Source organism: Aphis gossypii, unplaced genomic scaffold, assembly GCF_020184175.1.
Source record: "Aphis gossypii isolate Hap1 unplaced genomic scaffold, ASM2018417v2 Contig00668, whole genome shotgun sequence".
Taxonomy (NCBI): Eukaryota; Metazoa; Arthropoda; class Insecta; order Hemiptera; family Aphididae; genus Aphis; species Aphis gossypii.
The window spans coordinates 27,814-40,114 of NW_026083218.1; the positions used below are offsets into that span (position 1 = coordinate 27,814).

At 26.6% G+C, this 12,301-nt stretch overlaps 2 protein-coding genes and 1 pseudogene across 2 annotated transcripts; 2 read left to right on the top strand and 1 right to left on the bottom strand.

Annotated features, from left to right (window-relative positions):
- Nucleotides 1-262: 262 nt before the first annotated feature.
- On the bottom strand, nt 263-2,482 carry LOC126554972 (uncharacterized; annotated as a pseudogene).
- A 4,525-nt stretch (nt 2,483-7,007) lies between these two features.
- On the top strand, nt 7,008-9,985 carry LOC114126922 (uncharacterized). The gene is made up of 6 exons (XM_050209952.1): nt 7,008-7,239; nt 7,911-8,182; nt 8,353-8,575; nt 8,701-8,964; nt 9,060-9,437; nt 9,725-9,985. Exons 1-5 carry the CDS (start codon nt 7,083-7,085, stop codon nt 9,143-9,145), a joined length of 1,002 nt encoding a protein of 333 aa, XP_050065909.1. The 5' UTR covers nt 7,008-7,082; the 3' UTR covers nt 9,146-9,437; nt 9,725-9,985.
- Nucleotides 9,986-9,994: 9 nt separating this feature from the next.
- LOC126554973 (uncharacterized) lies at nt 9,995-11,087 on the top strand. The gene is made up of 4 exons (XM_050209953.1): nt 9,995-10,229; nt 10,338-10,432; nt 10,529-10,728; nt 10,829-11,087. Exons 1-4 carry the CDS (start codon nt 10,034-10,036, stop codon nt 10,980-10,982), a joined length of 645 nt encoding a protein of 214 aa, XP_050065910.1. The 5' UTR covers nt 9,995-10,033; the 3' UTR covers nt 10,983-11,087.
- Nucleotides 11,088-12,301: the final 1,214 nt, after the last annotated feature.

Genomic DNA, 12,301 nt, shown 5'->3' on the forward strand with positions numbered 1-12,301 from the left:
ATGTCCAATTATTTCACCTTTACTTTATAACGATCATTTCAATATTAATTGTAAATGGTCCTTACAAATCTTGATTAAATATTATTCACCTAAACATATCACTATAATTAAGTCTTATTTATTGATTTTCATTGATTCCAAAATTATACTGCATATTAAATAAATAAATAAATAAATTATAAACACATTTTTTCCAATAAACTTTTTATTAATTTTAAAATAACATTAAAAGAGATGAAAATTGAACATTTTAAACTTAATTTTATAAATGATGATTGTCACTAGTGGAACTAATAATATTTTTAGCAGCTTGTTTTTTTATGCGAGATGGAGCTTGAGCTAACCAAAGTTCAATTGGTTTTTTAATTTCTTTTAGTGGGGTATCCCGGAATTTTTTCATCTTGTTTATAGACTCTGTCAACATAATTACAAGATATAATTAAAGCTTATTGTTTACTATATTATTAAAGTGTAAAAAAAGGATTTTAAAAATGACTTACCAAATATTAAACTACAACATTGCAAAGTGGAAAACTGATGTTTTCCTTAAATCCTATGTAGGAGTATTTAGAAAGAAACTTATCAGAAAATAACTTTTGCATGATTTTCCTAATTGTTTCCGATAGAGAATCTCCAACCAGTCGATTTAATGAGACAATCTGAAACATTGGTTCAATACCAGTTATTATAATACAAATAATTTACAATTCAGTTACTGTAAATAAATGTACACACAACTTGATTTTTATAAGATTTATCTGTAGTCAGCTTATCTTCCATTATTTCCAGCTCATTATCATTTTCAATGCAGATAATCTCGTGAAATACATCTGAATCTCAGTTGACGAGTGATGGGTAGATGGATTTGATAATTTTTCAAAGTAGGTTTCTAATAGTTCACGAAAAGAATCTTGTCTTTTTTGAATGGACTCAATTTCATACTTGATATTGGTTAGGCTTCTAGTTACAAATTTTTGAATGCTAAAGTACAATAAACATTTTAATGTAATTATATAGGTAATAATGTATAATTATATATATATATATATTATGTACCTCACATAGTCATTTTATTTATAGCTTGTTACTCATATTTTTTTTTTTTTTGTAACTGGTATTTCTTATATTGCAAATATTTATTTATTTTGTTTAGAAATATAAACACTTCATACAATACCTACAATTATTTTTGATAATGATCTATGTAGTTACATATCAGAAAAAACGTTAAAATTAATTTACCTTTATCACTCTCGAGTTCAGTAGGAGATAATATTGATGATTTGCATGTAGATATTTTATTTATTGGTACTATAGGTGTTGATGATTGGTCAATTGAATTAGTGGAAATGTTATGATGAAATATTTTCAATTTTTTATTGGCAGTTCCAGATATTTCAAAAGTTTCTTCAGTGGATGTTTTTTTGGTTGTTTGAATAGCGGAGTTTCAACGTTTAGTTTTGATTTTAATGTGTTATTGTTAAATAAACAGCTATCTTCATCAGAACTTGCAGAACTGGATTCATTTCTTACCATATTGTACGATTTATCTTTATCAGAATCATCATCATTGACATGAAATAATGTAGAGTCTTCGGAATCTGTAAAATATGTTATAGGTAGGTTAAGAGAAAGTAATGAATAAATATTATTATATTGAGTAGAGTACAATTTTAAAACTTTTATGAAATAATTAAGATATGTAGAACAAATAATCAATACCTATTATCTGTATAATATTTTCATAAATCTTGAATAACTTATTAATTTTAACTATTATGTATACTGTATTAGGTAATAGCTATGATTATTATACATATAAATACTTAAGTATACAATTTGAAATTATACAATTAATAAAATTATAAAACAAATAACTATGAGTACCTACCATTTTTATTTTTAATGAAACCCATGTATGAAATAGCTGACATATAAAGTTCATATAAAAATAACAATAATAATAACAATTAATGAATATAAATGTTTAATATTACCTTCAGAAATATGGCCAGGAGGACTTGGAATACTAACAGGTTCATTTTTTTTAAAAATTGATCTAGGTTTTCGACTCCTTTTAAGCTTGTGTTTACATCAAAATTTTCATTGGATGATATCCCAGAATTATCTTGAGCAATTGATCGTGCTTCTAAAAGATTAGCTATAAAAAACATACAGTTGAAGATTATTAGTTAATATAGTAGTTATACTTACTATCTATAACATAATATATATATATATATATAGTAACTTAATTTTACAAATTATATATAATTACATAATGAAAATATAAATCATTACCTATATCTGTGTGTAGAATCTTCGATTTAAAATATGTAAATTCCAATTCATTTGGATTTACACGACGCTCAATATATTTTTGGATAGACTTATTTGGCCATGCACAATAACCATCACGATACCAAAACTTAGGCACAGCTGCTACTGTATTGTCCCCAGTAAAACATACTACAATCCACATATTTCTAAGATAAAAGTAAAATACAATTTTTTTACAAACTTAAACATAAGCATTGTACATGAACATAAAAATATAATAACAAAGATAAATATGTATGAATAATTAAAATAAAAAATAGTTACAAGACATACTTAGTTTTAAAAAAATTAAATAATTATAAATATACAATACACCACACAACATAAAAAAAAATACTCATTTCAATATTGGCAGAGCCAACAATTTACCATCCATATTAAAAATCATAATTTTTTTTTTAATATCTGATACATGCCATTTCTTAGAGTTTTCAGATAAATTGTTAACAACATATATATCTAGTTTGGAAGATTTTATTGGTTTTTCAAACATATCACTTTTGTTATTAAACGATTTCCCAACAATAACTGATGAATTCGATAATATGTCAATAATTTGTACGATTTCACCTTCACTTGTCAATATAAAACAATCTGGTTTCTTAACTGTGAATGTATTATTACCATGATTTCCAAATTTTATTTTGTCATTAATATAGATCTCATCATAGCGTTTAATTATTTGCTGTAATGGTTTATCATGTTTCGAATCATTCGTTTTAAAACCTTCATATAGTCTCGAAAGGAAAACAGCTACAGTTATCGAGAGGTCCATATTTGACATAATCATCAACTAAATTTAGTAAGCTATGTACATTATGCGATACAAAGTAGGAACCATACATTTTTCAAATGTTTTCACAAAATAATCCAAGAGTTTGGCGGCATAACCTACATATCTAGAATGATCAGTGCTCAAGAGAATTCTCATTGCTATATTTAGTGTCATAAAATGTTGATAGCATTCATCAGATAAGATATCTTTAAAAACTACTGGTCCTGTGTATAGAAGAAATTGTCTAAGTTCTGTTGCCTTATATCTAGGATATTCCTCAATTCCTCTTGGTTTGAGAACAAAATCATTTGTTATACAGTTATGAGTTTTATTTAGGGAAGAAGATAATTGTTTGACTTTGAAACTTGATAGACGTACATTTGGCGGACCATTGGTCATCCAAAGATTGATTAATTTTTTCATGACACCCAAACAAGCTAAGTGCATGTAGTCAAGCGAAAATAAGTCTGTTACATTTATATTTGGTATTAACACGATAGATGAAATTATAGGTGAAATATGGTGCCCTTCATCATTCATTGACACATAATCCTCATGAGTTCTTTTTTTATGGCCAATGGCATTATATGGAAAGCAAACTCTCTTGTTTATATATTCGCCTTCATGTATACATCTAGTACATGAAAAAAATCCTGCGTGTCCTTTTACACGTAATAAAAAGCTTTTTGCTGGTACATCACAGCACATAACTTCAAGAGTTACCTTTTTTATCTTGTTGTTAATATTAATACCATTACTAGTTAATTCTAGGGCTTCAGCAATGAAATCATAAAGAAAATCATTACTGTCTTGAGGCTTTTGATATCCGTAATATATTCCTATAGGAAATACAAAGCTACGGTAAGGCATAATATAAGCTAAAATTGGCCATAATTGACCAGAACTACTTTTGCTAATTGGCAATCCATCTACTCCAACAGCAATTTTAATGTGATCGCTTAATGGTAATATCAATGAATATTTTAAAATACCTTTTTTAAGACCAAAATGATGATAATTGCCTGGTTTCACTTCTCTAATATTTACAACTTTTGATGATCCACTTTTCAAAAGTGTACGGCAATCTTTTGGTAAAAATGTTAAAGGTGTTTCAAATTTTAAAATCTTCAGTAGTTTGTTCCCAGTATTTTGAGGAACATTACAATTAACTGCCCATTGACCTAAAGATAGCTTAATATTTTCTTCCATACTTATTTCTTCATTACTATTTATGTGTGTGTTGCTATTTACATCTATCGAATCGATCGGGTTATTATTGATTACATCACATGACAACTCAGGTGATAACAAATGTAATTGTGTATGGAAAGTATTTAATGAACTGTCAGCATTTTCTACATTAATTTGATGAAGTGAATTAAGGTTTTGACGAGAGTTTTGATCATCAAGAGGTATTTCAGTAGAAATTGGGTTTATCATACAGTAAATATCAGGTTCTGTTTCCAAATTATCATCAGACCAATCACCTAATAATTTAATTTCATTTTGAATTTTTCTTCGTTTGGTTCTATAATTACTGGATGTTTTTTTCATATTATTCATACTGTAATATATATTATGTTTGCTGTTATTAATATGGATAAAAGTAAAATTGGACACATAGTCTAAATAACACAGGTATAATAATTAATCTTAAATGCATAGGTAAAGAACCACTTGTCTTATATTATCACTATCTATTAATATATTTATACAAAGTACCTATTCAAAAAGTTTGAAAATGCTAAAAGGGAATACTACACCCGCATGTGTTATCTGTCTTTAAAATATACAAGTTACTAAATTTGCATTCAATAGAACCAATTTAGTATTGTCAGCTTTAATATTAGAGTAAAGTTACCTATTATTAATTATCACCATATATATAAAGATTATAGTATTATCTAAGGCATTGCATGGACCTTTAATGATATTTTAATTTTAAATTAAAATGAGTTATAACAAAGTACAATATTAAAACTTTAAAATACTCAATTCAAAATGAAAATATCAATATAAGCCCATGATATGTTCTAGAAAATGATCAGTACCTATGAGTCCAATGACCATTTCAAAAGTTTTTATATCATTGTATATCCCTAATAACATAGGTAAAATTAAGTATAAATGTAATATTATGTTTATTTTTAATATTTATATTAAGAGGACGCTACACTTCCGTAAATTTTGTATTAAAAACCGTTTTGCGCGGATAAGAACCACTGAGTCTGGAATCCGAGTAGAGACACCAAATTTGTATACAATATAAAAGATAATATTTTCTGTGTCGTAGCGTTTTTATTTATTTGATATCATTAATAAGAAAAAAGTTATTATGGTTAAAAAAATCTGATATTTTTACGTTTTATAAACTTAAATAACTTTTGATATATTGGTCTTATCGAAAAAATAAAAACGCTACGACACAGTTAAAATTCTCCTCTATTGATGGTAAAAAATTGGTTTCTTAGTTATAACTGTACCCATCTCGGTTCTTTTCCGCGCAAGACAGTTTTTATGTAAAAATTTAAATTGTATTAAATATTTTTGGCTGTAAAGTGCTGCCACCTACGAACGGTTGTTGCGTAAGCGAATATGATTTCTCCCACTCGGACGCGCACGCCACTGCCCAACTTAATAATATGTTCTCGGAATGACGGCGACGCGAATACGCGATTTCATATAATATATAAAAATAACAATAATAATAGTTATTATATGATTTTTAAAATTAAATATACCAAGTACTAAGACAAGTACTAACAACGTTATCGACTTACACAATGGGGTCTGGGTGAATGACCACGGTTGTCTGGTTGTCTACAAGCGATCATATTATTTATAAAATTATGATTATTGATGCCTTGACGGCGTATGATTTAAAATTAATTTCTATAATATAAATATAGAAAAACACATTAGTCTGGAATAATGAATAAAAGGTTTACAAATGAATAAGTTGATAATATAATGTCAGTTGGTAGATGGATGTGTCAAATGAACATTTTACCTATTACCTAAGACAGTCCTACGTAATAAATACTCGATATTAACACATGGGTTATTACTTATTATTATAGTGATCTTGAGTAATTTATTAATTTTGAGTGTTTTTATATTTTCATATGTGAAATTTTTTTTTGTACTTTTTTACATTTACTATTGTAAATATCTAATACAATATGTCACCAAAAAAGGTACGAGCAAAAAATAAACCTATTGGGAAGAAAGCTTTACGCCAACGTATGAAAAATGTACAGTTAAAAATGTAAGTCAACAATTTTGATTTTTTAGTTAAGTTTGTTTACTCCATTTTAAAATATAGAAATAACACTATTATATTTAATTTTTTAGAAAACAATCGACGAATGCAGATGTTAAAAAAACTGAACAAATTGAAAGTAATAGTACGGAAACAGAAGATTTAATTTCTAATGACATGTTAGTTTGTAGGTACGTGGAAATTTAAGATATTTGTAAAAATGTTCAAGTAAAATGTAATAAAATGTATTTAGCTAAATAATAATTGTTTGGGAGTATAAAAGATCAAAAGCTTAAAAAACGATGTAAAAATGTTTACTGAATAATTTTTGTTATTTTTAGTGAATCAGTAGAAAGAATTACTAGTACTCCAAAAGTTACAATCGGGTCAATTTTATCAAGTACAGAAAAAGAGTCTAGTTCGTCATTTGGCACATCTTTATCTATGGATTCGATTATTGATCATGAGCTGTGTATAACATCAGATGAATCAATTAATACAATAGTTTCAGAGTATATTATACATTTAAATACGCCTGTCGCCTATATACTAATTAATTTTTAATAATTTTGATTATAATAATTTAATAAATCAAAAAAAATATTTTTAGAAAACTAGAAGGAAGGAGAATTGTCGATATTTTATATTTTATGAGTCAAATCCAAAAAAAAACATGATATTGGTTTCGGTTGCTCCTTTATAGATATGGAGTATCAGTCTGAAATTATAAAAGGATTTCAATCTGTTTTTTATTTTAAATGTAAAGTTTGTAATATTGTAGAGAAACTTTACACTGAAAATATTGAAAAAACCGACATAGTAACAACCAACAATGCTGCTGTCAATGCGTGTCAAGCTATAGGTAATAGGTTTGTTTTTATATAAGTTATAAGTATATAAATACATAATACATTATTAGACTACAGATTGTATGCATTTTTATATCTATGCAAACGCATAAATACATAGAATAGAGTAATATTTCATGGAGTTTTCAGTTGTGCTTATAAATTACACATATAATATAATTTGTGGTATATGTACTTACCTACATATAATATGTATATTAGATTTTCAAAATATTTTGACTTTTTTTGAGCTATTTATAGACCATAGAAATTTTCAATTTTTCTGAAAAAATGTTTTGAAGTGTCGGTATAATTTTTTTGGCCCTATCAAAATACTTGAAAATTTAATTCAAAGTTCCTCATAAGTTATTCTGATAGTGATTAAAAAATTATAAGAATACAAAGGCACAATTTTTTTTATTAGTATTTTAAGTTCAAACATTGACAAAAATTCGTCAAATTCCTGAATATTTGCAAATTATTTTGTAAGTATAATTCATAAAAATGTTTGTATAAGTAGCTAAGAGTTGAAAATTTAATACAAGATGTATAACTATCATTGGATTCAAATTTAACACTCCTATAATACCTATATAATAATGATCCACAAGGCACCTAATGTACAGCAGAGCGGTACCCACTAGCCCGCTTTTTTTTTTTAATATTAATATTTTATTATTTCTAGGTATTGGACATACACAATTGTCGGAATTTTTTTCATTTCTTGAAATACCATCATTATCATGTAGTAGTTTTATAAAAATACAGTCTACTTTAGCCAAAGTTATTTCGGATAGTGCATGGGAAGAGATGAGAAAAGCCGGCGAGGAAGAAAAAGAACTTGCTTTGAAATGTGGTTATGTCGACACTGATGGTATTCCGATGTGTACGGTAGTGGCCGATGGACAATGGTCCAAAAGAAGTTACAAAACGAATTATAATGCGTCATCTGGAGTAGTAAGTTTAATTGCTATATTCTAAACACAAATAATCATAATTAAAGATTACTGAATCTGTTTGTTTGAAGCTTAAAATTTAATTAATTTTTTTTACAACATATCGTATTCAACATTACATATTGTTTTTATGAGGTATACTCATCAGTAACAAACATAATATATTTATAGGCAACAATAATTGGATATAGAACAAAAAAGGTTCTGTTTATTGGCATTCGTAACAAATACTGTGTTATATGTCAAAGATCAAATATTAAAAAAGAAATTGTACCAGAACACCAATGCTTTTTGAACTGGAAAAAAGCATCAACAAGTATGGAAGCAGATGGTGTTATAGAGGGATTTTCGAAAAGTGTAGAATTACATGGACTAAAATTTAATAAACTTATTGGTAAACGAATAATTATAATTTATTAGAATGATTAATTTTACTATGATATTTTTTTTTAAAACCTTAATATATCAAGAATACGAATATTATATTATATTATTATTGTATATTTATATTATTTATAGGAGATGGGGACAGCAGCGTTATGAAACGACTTCAAGAAGTACAACCATATGGACCAAACTTTTTTATCGAAAAAATTGAATGTAAAAATCACTTGCTTAGAAATTACGCTACTAAACTTAATACATTGGCCAAAGTTACAAAATATCCGCTTCGTATTCGAAAATTTATTATTACAAATATAATTCGATTTCGTTCTGATATTACAAAATCTGTAAAGCATTGGATAGAAGATGATAAACTAACGAAGCTACAGAAAATAAAAGGTACCTATAGGACATGGTTATATAAATTTTACTTTTAATAATATTTTAAAGTTTTAAACAGTTCATTTTATAAAATTTAAAAATTTTTATTTCAGAAATTCAAAAGGATTTAGCCAATGCTCCATTTCACCGGTTGGGCCAACATGTAAATTGCGCCAGTTATTTTTGCCAACCGGGTTAAAAAAAAAACGAACTAAATCTAGTTCCAGAGGCCATAAGTAGTGGGATGATGTCAGAAATTCAAAATTGTGTATCGCGTTTAATTAGTAAATCATCCAGTTTATTAGAAAACAAAACTAATAATATATGCGAACAGTTTAACTCTGTAATAAATAAACATATTGGTGGCAAACGAATAAACTTTTCTAGTCGGGGAAACTATAACACTAGAATAGAAGCAGCGGTTGTGGCATTTAATACAAAAGAATTCTTACGGAAAATCCACAAAAAAATTACTAATAATCACAGTCCAGGTAATGAAATATAAATAAAAATATAGGTATACTTTATTGAATTAATTAAAACCGTATAAAAAAGTTTTCAAAGGCGTCGGGAATATACGCAATGACATTTTAAAAATATTTTGATTTGTTTTGAACTTATTACGAACATTTGCAGTTTACAATTTTTTTTAGTTTTTTTTTCTATAAAAGTCAATAAAATTGTATTCGTTATGTCAAAAAGCTTAAAAAATTAATACTGTAATATTGTTACAATGATATTTGAAAAATATAGGTTTAATTTAAAATTTTTAATATAGGAAAATTTGGGAAAAAATATTTGAATAATCATAATCGAAAACTTTCTAACACCGCGAGAAGACGACAACTATTTCCAGAACGCAGAAATTATTTACATAGTTCAGGTAATGGACCTGATGAAGATTATGGATTGGCGGAACCTTTGGTTAATGATATGTTACCAGAAATTTTTTTAGAAAAACAAAAAAAATTTCTTGTGTCATTAGAAACTGCTAACAAAACTGACATCGAGTTTAATACGAGGGAACAGAGCGATAGTCAAACGTAGGATCCGACTTACTGCTTCTCGTTTTGGTCAAATATGCAAAATGAGAAGTACTACCAGTTGTAAAAATACCATTTATGATTTGTTATATGCATGTGAAGCGCAGGCGAAGTCTTTACAATATGGACGAGACATGGAGGCAATAGCTCGTACAGAATTGAAAAAAAATATTAATAAAAAAATTGAAACATGCGGTTTACTGATAGATCCAATAATCCCATATTTAGCTGCGAGTCCAGGTAACTAATATTTCATCATTCCATTGACTTAGATAGTTAGATGTAACAAAGTATTAAGTATTTACTATTTATAGAAGTTATTAGTTAATATTTGCAATCAATGTTTAGATGGTCTGGTAGAAGATAATGCCATTGTGGAAATCAAATGTCCATTTGCTGCCAAGAGTACTTTAAATGCAATAGATGCCGTGCAAAATAAACTTGTACGTATATTATATATTTTTAATATTTAACATTTAATGTTTTAATGTATAAACCTAATGAAATACAATTAATTGTATTTTATTTTAAATGTACAGCTACAGTATTGTAAAATAATCGATGGATCAATTAAGCTAAAATTAGACCATGCATACTACTTCCAAATAATGGGCCAATTGCATATATCCCGAAGACAAATGTGCTACTTTGTGATATACACTTCGAATTGGATGAATATTGAAATAATTGAATATGACAATTCATTTTGGGAAAATAAAATGGTCAACAAATTAAAAACGTTTGTTATTTTATTTCATACTATAATTTAATTTTTAATTCATATTTTTTTTTTTTTTTTTTTTTAGTACCTACCTACTGAAATTATTTTTTTATTTCAGATTTTATGTAGAATGTTTACTCCCCAAGATTGTCGATCCATTATATCCTAAACGTATGCTCAAAGCAGATATAAGAGAATCGGATAGAATAAAAAATAGTATTATTTCAAACGAAAAAAAGTCGGCAAGTGGGTACCGCTCTGCTGTACATTAGGGGGTGGGGTAGACCTCGGACTAGGGTAGATTAAATTTGAATGCAATGATAAGTATCATTGTATACGAAAAACGATTCTGAACGGAGATGATTTGTCAGTCTATAATATATATAATTAAATATTGTCATATATTCTATTTTGAAACAAATATTCCGATTTCATAAAAATTTAAAACTCAAACGCTCAAAACATTTTTCCTATAATGACTCTTAAAATTTTCTCTATAGCTTTTTGAAGCAAAACTTATGGAAAATCTTGTATTAAATTTTCTACTCTTAGCTACCTATACAAACAATTTTATGAATTTTGAACTACAAAATAATTTGCAAATATTCATGATTTTGACGAATTTTCGTCAAAATTTGAACTTCAAATGCTAATAAAAAAAAATTGTGCCTATGTATTCTTATAATTTTTTAATCACTATAATAATAACTTATGAGGATTTTTGTATTAAATTTTCAAGTATTTTGATAGGGCCAAAAAGATTTTATCGACACATAAAAAAACAATTTTCAGAAAAATTGAAAATTTCAGTTGTCTATAAGTAGCTCAAAAAAGTCAAAATATTTTGAAAATTAAATCACGTAAAGAAAACGCGAATCTTAATAACTGGTAAAATTTTCAAGTATCTACGACTTATACTTTTTGAATAATAACAAATATTTAAAATCGTTTGAGGATAAATCGTTATCGTTACGCTATTTCGTTAAAATTTAAAATTCAAACGCACTTAAAATTTTCCTATAATGATGCTTCGAGTTTTCTCTATAGATACTTGAAGGTAAACTTATGGAAAACTTAGTGTTGTATTTTTAATCCTTAGTTATAAACACAAAAAATTTTATGATTTTTCAACTTCAAATAATTTGCAAATATTCATAATTTTGACGAATTTCGTCAAATTTGAACTTCAAATGCTAATAAAAAAAAATTGTGCCTATGTATTCTTATAATTTTTAATCACTATAAGAATAATATATGAGGAACTTTGTATAAAATTTTCAAGTATTTTGATAGGGCCAAAAAAATTTTATCGACCCTTCAAAAAAATTTTCAGAAAAATTGAAAATTTCAGTTGTCTATAAATAGCTCAAAAAAACTCAAAATATTTTGAAAATTAATCAAGTAAATAAAATGCCAATCTAAATAACTGGTAAAATTTTCAAGTATCTACGACTTATACTTTTTGAATTATAACAAATATCAAAAATCGTTTGAGGCTAAACCGTTATTTAACGCGGTTTTGTAAAAATTTAAATTTCAAACACTCATAAAAATTTTTTGTCTGAATCCGGTAGAGTTTTTTTTACAGATA